Source organism: Panthera pardus, unplaced genomic scaffold (genome assembly GCF_024362965.1).
Source record: "Panthera pardus isolate Hobbes unplaced genomic scaffold, ASM2436296v1 HiC_scaffold_25, whole genome shotgun sequence".
NCBI lineage: Eukaryota > Metazoa > Chordata > Mammalia > Carnivora > Felidae > Panthera > Panthera pardus.
The window spans coordinates 62,983,736-63,006,138 of record NW_026526821.1 but is presented as its reverse complement, the minus strand read 5'-3'; the positions used below and the strand labels follow the sequence as shown (position 1 = coordinate 63,006,138).

The 22,403-nt window shown below is 37.3% G+C and overlaps 1 protein-coding gene across 6 annotated transcripts in view; it reads right to left on the bottom strand.

Annotated features, from left to right (window-relative positions):
• Positions 1-22,403, bottom strand: part of PLEKHH2 (pleckstrin homology, MyTH4 and FERM domain containing H2) — a 113,125-nt gene that overhangs the window by 23,153 nt on the left and 67,569 nt on the right. For 4 of the 6 annotated variants that reach the window (XR_008417828.1, XR_002084660.2, XM_019465138.2 and 1 more), the window contains exons 16-24: positions 21,372-21,452; positions 17,562-17,741; positions 13,595-13,703; positions 12,552-12,664; positions 7,936-8,115; positions 5,857-5,954; positions 3,731-3,908; positions 2,444-2,599; positions 261-358 (exon numbers count right to left, since the gene is read on the bottom strand). Coding sequence is in view for 3 of the 6 variants with exons in the window: in XM_019465138.2 (XP_019320683.2) it covers positions 261-358; positions 2,444-2,599; positions 3,731-3,908; positions 5,857-5,954; positions 7,936-8,115; positions 12,552-12,664; positions 13,595-13,703; positions 17,562-17,741; positions 21,372-21,452 (1,193 nt within the window). In the remaining 3 variants the exon portion in view is untranslated. The remainder of the gene's footprint in view (positions 1-260; positions 359-2,443; positions 2,600-3,730; positions 3,909-5,856; positions 5,955-7,935; positions 8,116-12,551; positions 12,665-13,594; positions 13,704-17,561; positions 17,742-21,371; positions 21,453-22,403) is intronic. The other 2 variants (XR_002084673.2, XM_019465211.2) reach the window with 2 other exon arrangements.

Sequence of the window (22,403 nt, the reverse complement as noted above, 5' to 3'; positions counted from 1 at the left end):
TTCTTATAGTTTTTTTCTAATCTTTGTCCACATGCATATTTTTATAAAATACAGCCATCCATGACATGAAGAGACTAGAGCTAGAAACAAAATCTTATGTGACAGTTTCTTCTTAGAGAAGTAGAGTTTCCTTTTACAGAAAAACGAACACACAAACAAATACTGTAACTTGCAAGGCTATTCAATAGAAAGCCATAGGCGCATGATGTGAGCATAACGGTACACACATACTTTGGTGTTTGGACACAGCATTTACACACCTGTTTTTATAAGTCAGACGAACAGTTCTCGTACCTTCCCATTTCCCAGGCTGCTGTTCTTTGGAAGCCTGTTCCCACTTAGAAATAATGTCACAAATCTAGAAGGGAAGTGGAAATTGGGGATTTATAGTAATTTTTAAATCAGCACTTTTGGAAGACAAGCATGTCTGCAAACTGAAAAATTTCCAATTAATATGATCAAACCAAATGGACTGAAGCCATTTGTTTTAAGCTCCGGTGTACCCTTGGTTTTAGATTTAATTATAAATTGCTCTTTGGTCCACTTATCCTTTTAGACACCCATTAACTCTGGACTGTAGCCATGAATTTCTTAACCAAAAAGGAATCTTAATGAAAGACTACATGAGAAACAAGAAGATTCCAGGAATTACTTCATAATTTAGTCACAGAAGAAGCAACTTTTCCACCTTCTGAGTTTATGAAGACTGGAATAACTGAAGTTATCTCAAAGACACTTGCAATATAGTCTTAAGATTCTTTGATTGGGAAAGAATAAAAATTCTTCAGGAACCAAATAAACGCTTGCTTGTTTTTCAACAGGTCATTTAGAGAATTATAAATAAAAGTTTTCACAACCATGTGATAAGCAGTTATTCAGCAAAGCCCCTAACGTTTACTCAGCTCAAGTCAACCAAAAATGCTAGTTTATCTTCTTGACTAATTATTAACAACAGTGCTCTAGGAATGTGTGTCTCAAAATTTACATTTGAATTTGCTGAACTAAATAGGACATAGCTGGAGCTGAGGAGAAAAAGACATTGACTTATCTAGATTTCTCAATATGTAGCCACATAGGCAGGGGTGTAGGGGTGGGGGGATGGTAGCACACCTACCAACCAACATTCCTATTGAACTAAGTATGAACTTCAACAGTATTCGGTGGAACCCCTTCAAGCCCCAACAGGTTGACCTGCAAGTGAAGCTGGGCTTTGATAGTTTGACGAAAGAACTCACATTTCATGTCCTCTAAACTTATGGCAGCTATTGCTTATGAGTCTATTTCTTCTCCTATTCTGCCCCAATTCTTTCATCTTTGAATCATAGGGACACCTTCGCCCCGTAACAAGGCACTTACTCCCGAGAGCAATCAAGGACCGTATCAAGTAGGGAAAGGGTCCAGACCCAGTTCTAGCTGTGTGATTTGGGGTAAATCATTTTTTGCTCTTGGGGTTCAGCTTCCTTGTTTGCAAAATAAGTGGGCTAATTCCGATCAGGTTCCTTATGGTTCCATATTCTCTATTTCTAACTGTTGCCATTGCTACCTGGAAACTTTGTTAGTGTCATTTTACTATGACCTAGGAAAGAGTTTTTAAGTCTTCCAATTTTCCATCTTCGTTCGTGATTTTCCTTATGTTTGGAATTCCTTCTTTATCTCCATAGGTCCATTTTCTACCCATCCTTCAAAGTCCAGTTCAACTCTTCCTTATTTTCTCGTGCTGAACTTAATCTCTCCATCTGTGGAATATTCACAGCACTCTTAAAACATTTATCACTTTCAATTCTAGTTTAAGGTTATCAGTGTATAAGGCTGCTCCTCCTGAAGCAAATCATAAGTTCACTGTGAACAGGGACTAGCCCAGCTCCTCCAACAGCAGAAAGAAGTATTGTCTTGTGAATGAGTACAATAAAAAGCTATTTTGGGGCGCCTGGGTGGCTCAGTCGGTTAAGCGTCCGACTTCAGCTCAGGTCACGATCTCGCGGTCCGCGAGTTCGAGCCCCGCGTCGGGCTCTGGGCTGATGGCTCAGAGCCTGGAGCCTGCTTCCAATTCTGTGTCTCCCTCTCTCTCTGCCCCTCCCCCGTTCATGCTCTGTCTCTCTCTGTCCTAAAAATAAATAAACGTTAAAAAAAAATTTAAAAAAAAAAAAAAAAAAAAAAAAAGCTATTTTATTAGAGCTTCCATACGTCCACTCTTATTACCCTACTAGTTGGGGCAATGTTGCTATCACTAATCCTTCCCCTATCTTAACATGGAATATGTGTGTGTGCAGATTGTGTCAAGAATTCTACGACTTCAACAAAGTCCCGCAACCCTTTTTTATTGGGAAGATTAGATTACTTAGAATTTTTGAAACCTCTTGAACTAATAAGCCTTTTGCAAATAGCAAAAAGTAGCTTCTTTGCTGTTTGTGGGGTCTGCCTTCTTAAAAGGAGTTGGCTTTACCTTAACGTTTCCTTGAAGACAATGCTCTAAATCCCTGCCAGAAGGATCGTCTGTGAATAACGCAAAGCCAGACTGTGTTGGCTTTCTCATGCCTGTATCCTGGTTCAAAGTATTCAAAAACTCTTCCACTGTGGTGGACGCATCAAATCCAACTACCTAAGCAGAAATAACAACACTGTTCTCTTAATAAAAGCAACTATGTACATTTCAAACTTAACTTTCAAAAAGGATTTAAGGGAGAAACAGGCTATATTTGATGCATGATTTATGATAACGTATATTTATCTAGATGCTTAAACTCCCCCCCACACCACAGCTCCGCTGGAGAAAATTAATGTCATCTTAATTGCTAGCTTGCTGTAAGAATTCAGAAATCTTGGCTTCAGCCAACAGACATGAATTCAAAATACAAAGATCATTTGACAGCTATAAACATCTTGCAGAGATATCATGCCTACCCGTTAAAAGGAAACCAAGAACTACAGTACAATATGAAATATTTAAGCAAATGAAAAAAATTGCATAAGAAATGCGCTTAAACAGTCACAGGGATGTAAGTAGAGCATAGGGAGTATAGTCAATATCCTTGTAATAACTTTGTATGCTGACAGATGGTAACTAGACTTATCTTTGTGATCATTTAGTAATGTATATAAATGTCGAATCACCATATTGTACACCTGAAAGTAATTAACATTGTGTGTAAAGTGCACTTCAATTAAAAATGAATAAATACAGAAAAATAAATAATGTCTGTTCCTTTAATATGCAGTTATTTATCTGAATTCTGTGATAAAAAAAAACTCTGGCTACTAAGACTAATTGCCAGCTTTGGAACATGTTTGCTTCAGGTAATAAGCGAACATCTATATCTGAGAGCTGGAAGGGCTTGGAGGAGTTTTCCCACATAATTCCTGAGATCTGGAGACTTCAAAAAGACTAAACTTGTACACACCCACTGTCAGTAATTATTTTCTCATCTAGCAAGTACACTGGTTGGGAAAGGCATCAACCAAAGTATTTTTGATTTTTTCCATGAGAGTTGTAAGGGCAGTAAAATTCCTCCCTTATTTGGCTCAATGTGGATTGCAGTTTGAATCCTTCTTCACACAATGGTTTCAAAACTCAGCTGTTCTGATAGAAGACGTAACATATTTGCACATTTACGGTCACTGCCAGCTGCTGACAAAGGTAGGTAGGCAGTCTCACTCCTCTGTTCCACAGAGGACACACGCACGATTCAAGGTTAAGCAAGCATGCTTTCATCAGCCAGAAAGTGTAACCCACCTGATAGATCCCATTCATGAAGTGCACGGGGATACTGAAGGGCAAAGAATGATGATAAGGGTTTCGAAGAAGGGTTGAAAGGATTTCCATCCTTGAGGGTCTTGCTTCTCTGTCTCCATTTTGTTGTGTTCTTTCTACGCACCGTTGGCAGTAAATGGCATATTTTCCAAATTCTGTCCTATAATATACAACTTAAGATAAAGCCTAGGAATAAATTTAAGACACCCTAATACATTAGGTACGTGTACATTACAATGTATTATGCTAATTTTGACAATAATTTTTCTTTTTGATAAAAGTTGTTAAAGTTGAGTTGTTGAAGTGTTACAACTTTTCGCAAGTTCTAGTTTCTTCACTTTTGCAACGGACTGAATTGAACTTCCCCACAAAGCATTTTCCCTCTTTATTGTATTATTATCATCACAAAATGAATTTAAAGTTACCAGTCATTATACAGTAAAAATACAGTAATTACATTAACAAACACAAAGGAAATAATTGTATAAAAATAGTATAGGATAACTCAGGAAAAACATGATGTAGCAGAGTTCTCCTTTGAGGTTAGTGCTTGACTGCTAAACAAGGTAGGAAAAATATCTCCAAAAAAGCAAATAGATGTATTTTCTTTCTTTACCCTATAAAACATGCACTTTAAACATGCTTAAAAAATTTTAAGCATTAAACAAAACCTCTGGAGTAAATAAATAAAAAAGCTGGATAGAGATCTTATTTGCCCTCATTTGTTACATACAATTTTTATGAAAGCAGATTGATAATACCTCCAAATATATTTGTGTTGTGAAATTCCTTCTAGGCAGACTTTAAAATGTCACCCTTTAGGGGCGCTTGGCTGGCTCAGTTGGTAGAGTGTGTGCCTCTCGATCTCAGAGGTGTGACTTTGAGCCCCAGGTTTGGCATAGAGATTACGTAAAAATAAAATCTTTAAAATGTCACCCTTTGTCTAGGGGCTCTTCAGTGACTTCAACTAAAATCACATGATGTTGGGGCGCCTGCCTAGCTCAACTGGGAGAGAATGGGACTCTGCATCTTGGGGTCTTGAGTTCAAGCCCCATGTTGGGTGTAGAGATTACTTAAAAACAAACTCAATAAATGAAAATAAACAAACAAACAAACAAATAAATAAAGTCACACAACTTTGATCACAGTCTCCAAAATATAATCTGAATTGGGGAATACTTTCCCACTATTTCCAAGTTGTTTTGTCTCATTGTGTTGGTCTGTTTTAGATCCAGAGTCTATTTAAGCAACCTAAGGTGAACTTGTTGCACAAAATGATCCTGATAAGCCTTGGCTGGGTGCCCTGGGTCTCACTGTAAGAAAGCTATTCTGACAGTTGGATTTTAGATGTCTTTTCTAAGGGAGTAAAAATTCTGAAGTAATTCAAATACACACAAGCATAAGAGGAGGGAAAACTATCAGGGAAGTTTTCCTACATAAAAGAATTCAAGTAGAGATGGGGTGCCTGGGTGGCTCAGTGGCTTCAGTGTCCGATTTCAGCTCAGGTCATGATCTCACAGTTCATGAGTTTGAGCCCCACATCAGGCTCTGTGCTGACAGTTAAGAGCCTACAGCCTGCTTCAGATTCTGTCTCCCCGGCTCTCTACCCCTCCCCAACTTGCATTCTGTCTCTCTCTCAAAAGTAAATAAGCATTTAAAAAAAAAAAAAAAAGAATTCAATGTAGAGAAAAGTAGCCACAGGGAAAATGACAGAAACAAAACACTTGCTTTTAATGAGCACCCACGAATGCTAAGTCATTCATCCCTGAAAAGTACATAGACTTTTCACTTAAAAATATTCTTTGTCATACTCCTGAAATCATTTTTGCACTATATGCTGATGTGGATGTAAATTAAAAAAATAAAATTAAAAAAAAAATTCTTTGTCAGTTTTTCAAGCTCTTATTGCAATCTCCTGTAAGAGATTTAACATAACAAAGGAAATATTTTCCAAGCCTCATATAAACGGTAACCAAGGGCTTCCTGTACCCACTTTTGTTTCACACATTTCTTCCACAAATATACCTGACAGGTTACTAAATACTTATGACTTATTGTAGACTTTCAGAGACAACACAAACGGTTCAGCTGGCTAGTTTTCTGCACACCTGGAATCTGCATTCCTCTTTAGGTGGAGCCTGAGGAGCCACAGGAAAGGATGATGGGGAAGGAAGAGCCCAACACAGAGAGCCAAGAGCTGCCAGCCCTGGGCAAAGAGAAGCACCATAGGTTAGACACCATCTGGCAGTCAGAGATCCACGTGAGAATCAGTGCAACCGACAGATTATGAGGAAAGGGATGATGATAGTCTTTCTTGGCCCCCAAATGTTTTTGCTTCTTCCACATCAACATTATCTGCTTAGAGCATTTATAATATATAAAAACATAAAACCTCCTGCACATTCCATAATCCATCTAAGTCGTATATGCTATTGTCCACAACTAAGGTACCAAAGGCCACGTAGATAGGGTAGCCTTTTTTGACATCATACTCAAAGATTAGGGACATCGTTCCTTTTTTGTTCATTTATGTATTTACTCATTCATTGAAATACAGTACTGGCTATGAGGAAAGACAGACTGAAAAACAGTAAAAAATCATATACCCCAAACCACAACCAATCTACTCACACATACATGCATATATATTTATATATATATATATGTGTGTGTGTGTGTGTGTGTGTGTGTATGTGTGTGTATATATATATATATGTATATATATATATATATATATATATATATATATATACATATATATATGCGGCAAGTATAAAATATTGGCAGAGATTATCTTTTTATAATAGGATTGTATTTAGTTTTTTCTTTTGTTCTGTCCTGTACTCTCTTTTCTCCTTTATTATTTTTGATTACGTATATTTTCAATCATTTTATGAATGTTATATGAAAAAGAAGGGGAAAAAGGTACTGTCCTCTTGAGTTACCTACAGTCTAGGAGAAGAGTTATATATTTTACAATAATTTACAATGTAACATGGTTAATACCATGTCATAATTTTTTAAAGTATAACCAGTGGAGGGAATGACTATCTACTGTGGGAGTCAGGGAAGAATTCACAGAAGAGATGTTGCCTGGGCTGACTGTAAAGTCTACAGGGTGGGAAGAGAGAAGGGGGATGCAGGTAACAGTAAAAATGGCAGGTTCAAGGTGAAGGATACATAAAGGCACAGTGTGTCTGAAGAATGGGGTGCGTTTATCCTTTCAGTGTATGCTGGTTGCAGGATGACAAAGTGAAGTGGAGAAAGAGGAGCTAGATTATGAAGGGCCCTCAATGCAAATGAAGCTTAAACTTCCAACCTCCCTCGTGCGTGGGCCCTCCAACGCCTGGGAAAGGCCCTATGGAGTGTGTTTACATGATCCTATGTTCTTTTAAAATGTGTGAAAGTAACATTAAAAAAAAATAACACATTAGTAATAGTATAAGCTTAAACTGGATAAGCTTCAAGTCCCATTAAACCTAGATCCCCTGAGAGTACTATTTGTGAGGGTAAGAAATTTCTGTTTCATCCTGCAGTTAATAGGGGGTTAATGAGCAAAGATTAAAACAGGCATTCATGGGAGAGCAAACTTCAGTGACCAAAAGCCACCTGAAAATATACTCAGCTGCACTAATAGTTAAAGAAACGTATCCTAAATCAATAATGAAATACCACTCTTTACCTGGGAAGAATTTAAAGGAGTATTACACTGAACATTGTTCAAGATATATGGAAATTCTAGAAATGGATTCAAAGAAATTTGGTGGACTTGTACACAGGGTTTAGGTTCAAAGTTGTCTACTGTAGGGGAATTTGTTATAAGAAAAATGACCGGAAAAACGTAAATGTGTAGCAATTGATATCAATACACCATTAATGTTTTTGAAGAATATTGAAGGATATAGGGGAAATGATTACAGTCTACAGTTTTACAAAAGTAGTATGCACACTGCAACTTTAGTAATGTGAAAAACTGAGTGTGCATAAATATACTCACATACAGCTTTATTTATATAGGAACATATAAATACATAAGTAACCTGAAAGAATACATATCAAAATATTAATAGCTACTTTTCCTTTTCATACTTTTTGTATTTTTGAAATGTCTATATTGAATATGTATCATTCTTACAGTGAGGAAAACAACATCGTCTTAAATTGCATGTATATGTATCAATATATACCTGCAGCGGTCCTGGTTGATTCTGTGGCTGTCTCCGTCTTGTCTGTTTAATGAGCTGACAGCAAATTTCATTCTGTAGCTCAGGATGTGTCAGACAGATTTGCAAAGCACTCTGGGCTAGAGATATATGGTAATCAATCGCAGGGGAGTCAACTGCTGCATTTATAAAGAGTTGGCATGTCTGAATTAAACAAAAAAAAAAAAGACATATTCAAGGTGAGAAATGATTAGATTTATTCTGCATGAATTATATCAATTCTCTTCATAGCAACAGTTTTTCTTTAAAAGAATGGAATAAGATATATTATGATAACACTAACCAAAGAAATCTGGAGTGGCTATATTAATATCAATGTAAAAAAAAAAAAAGCAAAAAACAAACAAAAAACAAAAACAAATCGGACAAAGTAGAATTCAGAGCAAGGAATTCTGCCAGAGATAAAGAGGGTCATTTTATAATGATAATGGGGTCAGTTCTGCTAGAGGACATAACAGTCCTGAACATTTACATACTTAATAACACAGCTTCCACATTTATGGAGGAAAACCTGATAGGATTGCAAAGGGAAACGGGCGAATCCACAATTAGAGCTGGAGATTTCAATATCCCTTTCTTAATAATTGAGAGAACAAGTGGACAGAAAATCATTAAAGATTTAGAAAACTTGAACAACACTATTAACCAACTTGACCTAATTGACATGTATAGAAAATTCCACCCAAGAGCAGAATATGCATTCATTTAAAAAGTGTACAGAACATGCTGCTGTCCAGTTTTCCCAGCACCACGTGCTGAAGAGACTGTCTTTATTCCATTGGATATTCTTCCTTGCTTTGTCAAAGATTAGTTGGCCATACATTTGTGGGTCCACTTCTGGGTTCTCTGTTCTGTTCCATTAGTCTGAGTGTCTGTTCTTGTGCCAGTAACCATACTGTCTTGATGATTACAGCTTTCTAATACAGCTTGAAGTCCGAGACTGTGATGCTTCCTGCTTTGGTTTTCTTTTTCCAGATTGCTTTGGCTATTCGGGGTCTTTTCTGGTTCCATACACATTTTAGGATTATTTGTTCTAGTTCTCTGAAGCATGTTGGTGTTATTTTGATAGGGATTGCATTGAATATGTAGATTGCTTTAGGTAGTATTGACATTTTAACAATATTTCTTCTTCCTATACAGGAGCATGGAATCTTTTTCCATTTTTTTTGTGCCTTCAATTTCTTTCATAAGCTTTCTATAGTTTTCAGTGTATAGATTTTTCACCTCTTTGGTTAGATTTATTCCTAGGTATTTTATGGTTTTTGGTGCAACTGTAAATGGGATCGATTCCTTGATTTCTCTTTCTGTTGCTTCATTGTTGGTGTATAGGAATGCAACCGATCTGTGCATTAATTTTATATCCTGCAACTTTGCTGAATTCATGAATCAGTTCTAGCAGTTTTTTGGTGGAATCTTTAGGGTTTTCCATATAGAGTATCATGTCATCTGCAAAGAGTGAAAGTTTGACCTCCTCCTGGCTGATTTGGATGCCTTTTATTTCTTTCTGTTTTCTGATTGCAGAGGCGAAGACTTCCAATACTTTGTTGAATAACAGCAACACACAGAAGACTGAACCTGGACCACTTTCTTACACCATACACAAAAATAAACTCAAAATGTATGAAAGACCTAAATGTAAGACAGGAAGCCATCAAAATCCTCGAAGAGAAAGCAGGCAAAAGCCTATTTGATCTTGGCCGCAGACACTTCTTACTCAACACATCTTTACAGGCAAGGGAAACAAAAGCAAAAATGAACTACTAGGACCTCATCAAAATAAAAAGCTTCTGCACAGTGAAGGAAACAATCAGCAAAACTAAAAGGCAACCGACAGAATGGGAGAAGATATTTGCAAACAACATATCAGATAAAGGGTTAGTATCCAAAATCTATAAAGAACTTCTCAAACTCCACACCCAAAAAGCAAATAATCCAGTGAAGAAATGGGCAAAGGACACGAATAGACACTTTTCAAAAGAAGACATCCAGATGGCCAACGACACATGAAAAAATGCTCAACATCACTCATCATCAGGGAGATACAAATCAAAACCACAATGAGATACCACCTCACACCTGTCAGAATGGCTAACATTAACAACTCAGGCAACAACAGATATTGGCAAGGATGCAGAGAAAGAGGATCCCTTTTGCAATGCTGGTGGGAATGCAAACTGGTGCAGCCACTCTGGAAAACAGTATGGAGGTTCCTCATAAAATTAAAAATAGAACTACTGTATGACCCAGCAAGTGCACTACTAGGTATTTATCCAAGAGATACAGATATGCTGTTTCAAAGGGGCACATGCACCCCAATGTTTACAGCAGCATGGGTTTGTGAGTTCAAGCCCCATGTCAGGTTCTGGGCTGGCAGCACAGAGCCTGCTTGAGATTCTCTCTCTCTCAGTCTCTTCTGCCCCTCCCCTGCTCATTCTCTCTCTCTCTCTCTCAAAATAAATAAATAAACTTAAAAAAAAAATACTTCAGTATGGATCTCCAGTTGATAAAGGTTTCTTTCCCATAACCACCATATCATATCATACCCCCCAAATTAATATTTTTTTTGAGATGGGAGGAATGTAGGCAAGAAGAAGCCAAAAAAGAAAGACAAAAATTGAGACCTTAAGAAACTAGGGCAAAATGAAATACCAAGGTCCTGATATGGAATCAAGACCGGAATCCACGAAGGTGCATGCGATTCTAAGATTAGAGGAAAGGAGGAGAAAATAAATTAAAGAATGTTTGTCAGGAGGGCACCTGCATGGCTCAATCGGTTAAGCATCCAACTTCGGCTCAGGTCATGATCTCACGGTCTGGGAATGTGACCCCTGCATCGGGCTCTGTGCTGAAAGCTCAGAGCCTGGAGCCTACTTGGGATTCTGTGTTTCCCTGTCTCTCTGCCCCTCTCCTGCTCACGCTCTGTCTCTCTCTCTCCCTAAAAAATAAACATTAATTTTTTTTTTTAAATGTCTGTCAGGGAGAGAGCTTGGAGGAATAATGTCTGATGCCCTGTAATCTTCTCAATAAAATAGAAGTTTGTTGTGAAGAACATTATTGAGTAGGGCATTGGAGGGTTTGTGTGTGACAAAAGATAAGCAAAAGGAGAGGGAGTCAGCCCTGAGGGTGAAGACCATGGATGTATATTGGCTCTAGCCCACACCTGGTTGCCTGATGTTTTTCTAGCCATGTGCTCATGATCAATGTGGAAGTGGACGGGACACCAGCAATGACCTATGTTGGGGTTTGGCTGAAGAATGCATGGAATTATGGGTCCCAAAGAACTATGAGTATTAATGAAAGTCATCCAGACTGGATAAAGAAAGAAGAAAAGCCAAGTGATGGTTACCATGCTCTCTTTTGATCTCAAAGAAAATAAATGGCTCAAAACAAAGGTCTTAGAAAAAAAATTGAAGAATAAGAAAACAAGAGAGCTCATAGGCTAAGAGATTATGGTTCTAGAAAGAGATGCTAGAATTGAAGCTTTTAGAAGTAGTGTACTTGTAAGGAATGGTGGGGTTGGAGAATGGGAAGATGAAGGTGACTACAGGTGAAGCTTGGCATTAAGAAGGTCAGGATCTTAAGAACATGGCATTGGTGAGTGAAGTGATAACGAAGTCATTCGACATCCTAATGAAATCTGAAGAGTTACCAGAAAGTGAGTGAGAGACGAGGGGATAAAGCGTGATACAGTTGAATGGCAAATTTCAAGTGATCAGGGATTTCTTTTTTTAAAACACTTTATTTATTTGTTTGTTTGCTTGTTTATTTATTTATTTTTTTGAGAGAGCGAGTGAGCAAGGAAGAAGGGGAGAGAGAGAGAGAGAGAGAGAGAGAGAGAGAAAGAATCTTAAGCAGGCTCCACGTTTAGTGAGGAGCTGGACGTGAGGCTCAATCCCATGACCCTGGGATCATGACCTGAGCCAAAATCAAGAGTCAGATACTCAACCGATTGAGCCACCCAGGCATCCCCTCAAATGATCAGGGATTTCTAAAATAAGTTGAGTAATAAGAATTTGAGAATAGCACTGGAGAAGAAGGATGTTGACTCCTCTGTCCCAACACTGAGGTAGGTGTGATGTGAGAAATATCTCCTTTTGAGATGCTAAAGGGGAAACGATTCTTCTGACATTGTTTCACACTGCCCAAACCATTTACAGTTTATTACAGTAAGTCTCAAATCCTCGTTCAGAAAGCATGTTCAATTCACCTAATTTTATTTCAGAAGATTTTCTTAATGAGATGATGATGATCACTTTTTGAAATTATTTATTTATTTATTTATTAAGTTTATTTATTTTTGAGACAGAGAGAGACAGAGCATGAATGGGGGAGGGGCAGAGAGAGAGGGAGACACAGAATTGGAAGCAGGCTCCAGGCTCTGAGCCGTCAGCCCAGAGCCCGACGCGTGGCTCAAACTCACGGACCGCGAGATCGTGACCTGAGCTGAAGTCGGACGCCCAACCGACTGAGCCACCCAGGCGCCCCAAATTTTTTAGAGTGAAACCTTACAACCAAAATTATTTATTTTTATTTTTTCCAATTAAAATTTTAGCAACATAGAAGTCCATATAAAGTTTTACCTTAAATAATTTAATAGCTTCTGTCTGTAGAGCTTCAGAGGGTAGTGTTGTCAGTGGGGAAATGATTCCTTCTTTGCTGTGACACAAAGTAGGGTGTCTCCATATCTGAGAGGCTACATACATGATAAAATGTAAACAGAAAACACAAGAATCACTTATTTTGGCCTCCCATTAATTAGCCCTTTAGAAATTAGCTTACTCAGGCCTGGCTCACAGCTTTAAGTCTTACAGTTCGTGAAAAACCTTTGGTAACATTATTTTATTTTAGTTTCCAGGTCATTGGGATTTTCATGTTTCTGTGAATAAAGTAAATCTAGAAGAATTTGGTCTTAACATTCTATGTGAAACAAGTCTACCAGGGCACTATGACATAGCTGAAATTTGCTGAAGATCAGTGACCTAGGTAGGGAAATGATTCTGAGAAGGAGCTGGAGAGAGACAGAGAGGAGAAGCCAGAGTAGAAGGAGACAGAAAGATAAAGAGAAACTTAAAGACATTCCTAAAACCAACATTTATTAAATTCCTATACTAGATACTGCAAGTAAAATATGATCTCTGTATTACATAAAGCACAGCATCGAATCTAGACTCTCAATGAAGACACCTGAGCCATAAAAAATTAATTTCAATGCAAAGCAACAAATGCTATAAAAGAGTTAAATGCAAAGTGCATTGGGACATAATTTTAACATTTATTCAGTACCTTTTATGAGCCAGATGCTGATGTGGAGTGGGCTTGCTGACAAGGGGAATTCCTAAGGTAGGTAGGATTTTATCAGGTTAGTGAGAAATGTGAAGGAAGGGGAGAGTTTCAGGCAGAAGGAATAATGTGAGCAAAGGTAGAAAGGTTATAGGACATGGCATATTGGGAAAGATGGTGTCCCTGGAGCCTAAGAACCACAGTGAGAATCTTGGCCCAGGACAAACAAAGCCAATGAAAAGACGGATAGATTGCAGGGAAACAGGAACTCACAAAGTGAAAACTCCATTAGGCTAAGGAGTCCATTTCATAAATTATAGAGCCTTATATGTTGTGAACTTACAAGGTTCTCCTTCGATATTGAGCAGTTTGCAAACCAGCTGTTCAAATTCAGATCCAACATTTACATTGTTACTTCCTGCTGCAACAGTCAAATGATAAAGCCAAGTGTCCTTAAAATCAAAACACATTAATAGAGATGTTAACTAAGATATAATTTTTGATGACCTAAAGAAAAAAAAACAACTTGCATAAACAGTAGAAAACTTTGACACTGAATAATTTTTTAATTTTTAAATAATAGCCAAAAGCCACTTAGTCGAACAGTTCTGAAGCAGGCTCTCTTGAATTATGTACATAGGACCTTTTTCCATTGTTTACAACTTTATTATTTTCTATGGATGTTTCTCACAAAAAGCATGATAAAATTAAGTAAGTTAATATGATGCTAAGAGACTAGAGTAAATACAACCAGTTCATATTCTTTTAAGAAACACAAAAAAGTCTATCAAATTTAAAATCTGACTCTCAATACATATGAATAACACATAAAAAATACTTGGGACATCCAGAAAATTTAAAGAAGAAAATAGTATCCAGAAGGAAATTACCTCAACACAATAAAGGCCACACAAGAAAAACCCACATCTAATATCACACTCAATGGTGAAAAACTGAAAGCTTTTCCTCTAAGATCTGGAACAAAGCAGATCTGCCCACTCTTGCTACTTTTATTCAATATAGCACTGGAAGTCCCAGCCAGAGCAATAGGGCAAGAAAAAGAAATAAAAGGCATCCAAATTGGGAAGGAAGAAGTAAAATTATCTGTTTGTAGATGATAGGATCTGACACATAGAAAACCCTAAAGAGTCCACAAAAACATTGTTAGAACTAATGAATGAATTCAGGAAAGTTGCAGGATACAAAATCAACACACATAAGTCAGTTGCACTTTTATACACTAACAATCACGGAAAAATCTCATTTGCAATGACATCAAAAAGAATAAAATAGTTAGGAATAAACTTAACCAACTAGGTGAAAGACTTGTACACCAAAAACTATAAAACATTGATGAAAGAAATTAAAGCAGACATAAATAAATGGAAAGACATCCAGTATTCATGGACTGGAAGAATTAATATTTTTAACATGTCCATACTACCTAACCTCCAGATTCAGTATAATTCCTATGAAAACCCCAATGGAATTTTTTACAGAAATAGAAAAACCAGTCCTAAGGAGCCACAAAAGACCCTGAATAGCCAAAGTAATTTTGAGTAAGAAGAACAAAGCTGGAGGTATCACACTTCCTGATTCAAAATTTATTACAAAGCTACAGTGATCAAAACAGAATGGAACTGACATAAAAATACACATATAGGCCAATGGAACAGCACAGAGAGTCTGGAAATAAACCCAAGCATACATGGTCAACTGACCTCGGGCAAGAGTGCCAAGAATACTCAATGGGGGAAAGGACAGTCTCTTCAATAAATGGTGTTGGAAAAACTGGATATCCACCTGCAACAGAGCAAAATTGGTCCCTTATCCTACACGAAACACAAAACTCAACTCAACATGGAATAAAGACTTAAACATAAGACCCAAAACCACAAAAGTCCTAGAAGAAAACATACGGACAAAGTTTCTGGGCACTGGCCTTGGTGATGATTGCTTATATATGGTATCTATGGTACAGGCAACAAAAGCAAAAATAGACAAGTATGATTATACTACACTAAAAAGCTTCTTCACAGTAAAGGACACAATCACCAAAATGAAAAGACAACCTATGAAATGGGAGAAAATTATTTGCAAACCATTTATCTGATAAAAGGTTAATATCTAAAATATATAAGGAAATCCTATAACTCAATAGTAAGAAAAAAACCCAATTAAAAAATGGGCAAAGGAACTGAATAGACATTTCTCCAAAGAAGACCTACAAATGGCCAACAGACAACACGAAAAAATGTTCAACATCACTAATCATCGAGGAAATACAAATCAAATCATAATAAGATATCACCCTGCACTCATCAGAATGGCTTTTATAAAAATAATTTTAAAAAAAGATAACAAATGCTGGTGAGAATATGGAGAAAACATTTATCCACTTCTAGTGGGAATGTAAATTGGTACAGCCACTAGGGAAAATAAAAAATAAAACTGAAAATAGAATTACCATATCCAGCATTTCTACTTCTGGGTACATATCCAAACAAATTGAAATCAGGAGCACAAAGAGGTATCTGTACTCACATGTTTTTTTGTGGTATTATTCACAATAGCCAAGACATGGAAGCAACCTAAATGTCCATTAAAAGGGGTGCCTGGATGGCTCAGTCGGTTGGGCGTCCGACTTTGGCTCAGGTCATGATCTTGTGGTTTGTAACTTTGAGCCCCGTGTTGGACTCTGTGCTGACAGCTGGGAGCTTGGAGCCTGCTTCGGATTCTGTGTCTCCTTCTCTCTCTGCCCCTCCCCCACTTGTGCTCTGTCTCTCTGTCTCTCAAAAACAAATAAATGTAAAAAAAAAAAAGTAAACAAAAAAAAGGAGTAATTTATAAAAGCTGTTTGTATGTTAAAGATATTGTAGCCATCCATGAAAAGTTTTTTTTGTATTACCCTTTTGGTTATGTTTGTAATTTTATTTGATATAGACAAGTATTTCAATTTTTTGTAGTCAAATCTATTGACCATTTCTATTGTGATTTCTTACGTTGTTTTTTTTCAGAAAGTACTTTCTATTCAGATATCAGATAAAGGCCCTTTAAAAAAATAATTTCAGGGGCGCCTGGGTGGCTCAGTCAGTTAAACCTCTGACTTTGGCTCAGGTCATGATCTTGCAGTTTGTGGGTTCGGGCCCCGCGTCGGGCTCTGTGCTGACAGCTCAGAGCCTGGAGCCTGCTTCGGATTCTGTGTCTCCTTCTCTCTCTGCACCTCCGCCTCTCATGCTCTCTCTCTCTCTTACTCAAAAATAAACATTAAAAAAAAAAAATAGTAATAATTTCATTTATCTCTTTAAATTCATTTGGAAACTATCTTGCTATACGTATGAGATGAAAAACTAAACTCACGTTTTTCTAAAGAGCCAATCTCCTCAATATATAATGAGCATACCATATAATGTACTGAATGATCCATTACCTCCCTACTAATCTGTGATGCCTCTTTTATCTTTTAATTTTTATATTTTAATTTTATATTATATTAACTATAATATATTAATATTTTACTATTATATTAACTCTTTTATATATTAATGCTTATATTAACATTAACTATATGAACAGGGGAGGGAGCAGAGGGAGAGAGAGAGAGAGAGAGAGAGAGAGAGAGAATCTCAAGCAGGCTGCATGCTTAGCAAAGAGCCAGACACGAGGCTCTATCCCACGACCCTGGGATCATGACCTGAGCCGAAACCAAGAGTCAGACGCTCAATCTATTGAGCCATGGAGGTGTCCCTTGTTTTATGTTATATTAACTTTTATACTGTTTACTTACTACATATACATATAATACATACAATAATTCATTTTTAATTGTATCTAAACCAAAATTTTGTTGAAAACGAGTCAAAAATATAAGGGAGAGGTTTTAGAGTCACCCTGAAGTACCCAGTCTGAGACATCCACATTTTGATCTAACTAAAGCAAACGTACTAATTTCAGCCTTGAGATTACTTTGTTTTTACTTTTTTTTTTAATGTTTATTTATTTTTGAGAGAGAGACAGACAGAACATGAGAAGGGGAGGGGCAGATTGAGAGGGAGACACAGAACCTGAAGCAGGCTCCAGGCTCCAAGCTGTCAGCACAGAGCCTGATTGAGATTACTTTTAATGAGAGAATAGAGAAATGACACTTTGAACAAGGCTCATTTCCAGGGACATGAAGAAGCTCTGCAAATAGGGCTGAAAGTCTGACAAGGTCTCTTCTTTGTGTCCATAAAACTGATTTGAAAATCATTACCAGATCTTAATGACATCAGTGTACTTCATTCAAATTCAGCCAGTAAGTCCCTAGGTACCTTTTCATGCTTGGATCCAATTAGGAGGTAAGTCGGACCTTGGTCTTTGGGATGGATCACGATGGTGTAATGTGTGGATAATAGACTTCGCCCACTGGCTTCATAATCTTCATCTGAATCACAGGATCTGTCAACCTCTTCAACTTTAGCTTCCCAGAGTTTGATCTGACCTAAAGGAAACTAAAGTAAATGTTAGTAATTTTGAGGAAGGCACTTTCTAGATCTTTTCCTACTAAAATTTTTCATAGTCCTTTTCATTCTTACCTATATAAAGCATACTTTTTTTTTTTTTTTTCAATGAATGCCCAAAGACAATTGGGTTATCCACATTGTTACAAAAGTAGTGGTCACAAGTAAAATACTCAATTATAATATAAAAGAACAGTTTGAATAGCAGACAAGAAGCTGGTTCTGCACGGTGGTTTGGATTATTCATTACACTGAAATGACCCATTACCTACTCAAACAATTATGTAACTCAGTCAAAATATTCATTTGACTTTCTCCCCACAGAACTGATGTGATGATTAAGGTATTGGATCAAAAGGACAAGCGTAGACCAGGTCTCAATGCTATTCATAGAAAAAGTGACAAGGTTAGGCAGCTGATACGAAGAAGTGTGATTAACAACCATCTTCAACCCAATGTGTTTCAAGGATATTTATTAACATATGGAATCTATCACGAAGCAATGCCATGATTTCTTCCATTTTACTTTAAGAGTAAGAAAAACTTCCTAAAACTGATTTACATTAAATTTTACCTACTTTTATTGACAAAAGCCATCCTATCTGCTGTGTTGAATATTTAGCACATTTGTTTTAAAACTTTTGTTTTAATTAAGTACAATTTATTCCAGGAAAACAAACGGTCTGCTTCAGATTTACAGCTTCTAAAATATTTTATCAGGTTTGCAATTGCAGTCTGAAAATGTTTGTTCTAACCTAGGGATATTTACCAATATCCATTTTCATGCTCAGGCCCAGGGCTCAGTGTGGGGCTCTCTTCCCACCTGCACTCACTTTCCAGGTGATCTCATCCAAGCTCATGGTTTTTGTGGCAGCATAATTAGCTGTCCTCATGCTTATAACTACAGACTCACTATCTCTACTTAGCTGTCTAACAGCATCTCAAACAACCTACTCTGCTCAGTCTCCTCTAAGTTGTTGGCAACATTATCTTTCCAGCTATTTAGGTCCCAAACCTTGACATCAACACTGACCGTCTCACTACTCCTCAAATACATGAGGCATGCTCCCGCCTCAGGGCCTTTACACTTGCTATTCCCTCTGCCTAGCATGTTATTGCCTGAAATATCCACATGGCTACTCTTTTACTTCCTTCAGAGCCTAATTAAAACATTAGCTTCTCAGTGAGGTCTTACCTGTATATCTTATCTTAACTGAAATATTATCTGCCTAATAGCTGATTAATAGTAAAAAATGATTTAATTCATTTAATTAAACTTGTTCTCTTTCATGAAAGCCATGACTTCTCATTAAATTAATAAGTATTTTCTCAGTAGTCACTCTGTGCAAAGCACTCTGGGCACTGAACGAAGAAAATTTGCTTTTGAAGGAAAAACGCAAAATTAACTTACCTACACTTTCAGAAAAAGACAAGCAGTAAAAGAAAAGCCAAATAAATAAATAAATAAATAATAAATACTATTTTTAATTTACTGAATAAGTACAATTTTATTTATTAAATATATTTATTATACATTTATAGCAGAAGATTTATAATAATAAGTAGCAAGCTTTTAAAAATGGGAAAAAGAAAACTAATTCTACTGTGATAATATATGACAATCCTATCCTAATCGTGTGCTTTAGATATATCCCACCCTATGAAAATCGAGGTTTCATCCATCCGAATATTTAAAGACCATTATTCATTTTAACCAAAGGATTCACCAAGCCTCCATAAACAGTAAACAGACCTAGTGCTTTTAACTATTTTGACTGAATAAAAGAAGACGCTAATCCAGATTAAAAATACATTGTTTCTGAAACATCTCTCGCACAAAAAGAAGTAGGTCTATATGGATTCACATGCATTCTCAATACTTTTCTAGTGATTACAATGGATTTCTACTCATCCATCTACTTCTGACTCGTTTCTTCTGTGACCAACCTTATCCACTTTTATTACATTATTACTAATTATTAGTGAGAATAAGTTCTCTTTTAGCAAAATTTAAATAAATTTCTATGTTTAAAACAAATGCTTATTATAGGAAGTATAGAAAGATATAGGAAAAGAGAATGTAAAAAATCATCCATAAATTCTACCATCACAGATAATTACTCAATATTTTGGTACAGTTCTTTCCCATCTTCTGCTATGCATATTTTTACATAGATGTGCCGGCCTGAGAATTATAAACTCAGCATCCCAACCATCCACTCCTAAAATCTCCCTGTAACTGCAGAAGAGAAGTTGGGAACTACATCTGTCAGAATCCCCTTCCCTCCAGGGTTCTCAGCTAGAGCCTGCCTCTGAGATAATCTACACAAGGTGTGGAGCGTAAGGGGAAGGAGAAGTTGTTACTCTCTTGAGACACTTGCAGTCAGATGTGTGGGCTGATGTGAGAGTCACAGAGCTTTCTCCTAAGCTGTTGAGGACGAACTGCCTCTGTGCTTTGGGTCAGGATTACACTGAATGTAGAATTTTATATTGTGCTTATTTTATATTCTTATGTAAGCATTTCCTACATTACTTCGGAGGTATAATTTTTAATAGCTCTGTTAATTCCCATCCCATGAGCAACACCGAGAATAAAGGCATGCGTTTTAAATATAGCTGGTTGGAACTGAGAGTGCAGTCTGAAAATGCAGCGGAGAAGTAACTAACTGACCTACGTGACGTGGTCACTGGATCAAGAAGCCTGGTCTCATTGATGCAGAAATTAGTCACAGGCTGCCATTCTGTGGGGCTCGCATCAGTATTTTATGCAAGTACTTTCGGCACATGTTGATCCAATTTTTAGTTTCAGTAATCCAAAGGTGATGAGGAGTACCCACAATGATAGCCAGGCATACACTTCACCTGTGAAAGCTATCCCATCTTTTTCTTTTTTTTATTTATGTATTTTTGAGAGAGAGAGAGAGAGAGCAAGGGAGGGACAGGGGGAAAGAGGGAAAGAGAGAGAGAGAGAGAGAGAGAGAGAGAGAGAGAGGGAGGGAGGGAGAGAGAGAGAAGAGAATCCCAAGCAGGCTCCACGCTGTGAGCAGAGTCTGATGTGGGCCTTGATCCCACGAACCATGAGATCATGACCTGAACTGAAACCAAGAGTTGGATGCTTAACCAACTGAGCCACCCAGGCACCCCTCCCATCTTTGTACTCTGAAAGTGTACTCATGACTGGAGATAACTCAAGTTCTTTTGGGGATGAGATGAGTTTAAAAATGAATACAAGGATATAAACAGGTAGAGGATGGATAGATAAGTGGTATCTAGGGATTTGAGAGCCTGGGACAGGACTGGAATCTTTTCCCTCCCCAGATTTTCTTTCCTATCTTGCTGTTCCCTTCATTCAGAACCTGGGCAAATATAAGAAATTGACAGCTTAGAATGGGGAAGATTTTTCTCTTCTAAGACAAAGATACATTAATTAAAAGTTGCCAAGGGTTATAATTAAGAGTCAAGACCCTTGTGGGTGTGTGGTTACCCCAGTAATAAATTTTTGCAAGATTTCAACCTTATCAAACACTCTGAAGTTTTTGTTAGCAACGGAAGAGTGAAAGAGAAAATTTAAGCCACAACAAAGAAATGCCTCTAATCAGCTTATTAAAAAGACATACATACCTTATCTTCTTGACTACGAAAATAATACAATGTTTTTCCTATAAGTGTACACCAGACTCTCTTGGAGTAGCCATGCTTTACCTGAAATCATATTTCAAAGAATTACAAATGTAGCTCAGAACTCTGACACCGTGAAGTGTAGCATATACACTCCACCTGAAACTGTACTCGTATCCAGTTTGCTCAAGGTGTAAGTGATATTCCAACTAGATTTTCCAAATGCAGTTTAAGATTTACCTGTTTGGCTTTAGTGCTCACCATTCAACACTTAACAAATTTTTGCTGTATGTCAAGTACGATGCCTCTAGGGCTAAGAAGTCAAAGACGAACAAAACAAGATGCCCATTTCACAAGTAAGTTTATGTCGTAATTTCTGTGTTTCACAGATTTTCAGTAATCTTGTGGCTCTCTGGGTTAACCCCCTAATAATGTTAGAAATGAGAAGATTAAAACCTAAAAAAATTCTAGTGCTTTCCCAAATATTAAAGATTCACTCTTCAAAACATCTGATGCCTTCTCCAGAAGGATTCATGCAAAATATTAAAATCTATAATTGTATACTGAGTACTGCCTATGTGTCAGGAAATATGTCAAGTGAGTGGGACAGAATTTGATTCTACCTCTTGACTTTGAATAGTTAGAGATTGCTCTAGGGTCTGTGCATTTTATGATTTAAGCGAAGGGACTCAGGAAGGCCTTGCTGACATTGAGTCAAGGCTCTGAAGGAGGTGGATGAGCCATGCAGTCATCTGAGGGAAGAACACTGGACAAAGGGATATGGTACGGCCGGGAGATGGTGTGTCTGAGACTGAGCAAGTGAGGCGAGAGGTCGCCGTGGAAGGGACATGAAGGGTGGGGGTGGGAGGCATGCATGTCTTACAGGGCCCTTGTAATGACTTACACTGAAATGGACTGTTCTGACAGGAATACACTGAGAAGAAAAGAAATAACTTCCATAATAGAGTTTACAGGAGGCAAGTCACCCGAGTAGAAAAGGCCTGTTGTTTGAGGTCAAATGGACCAAAGCTTCAA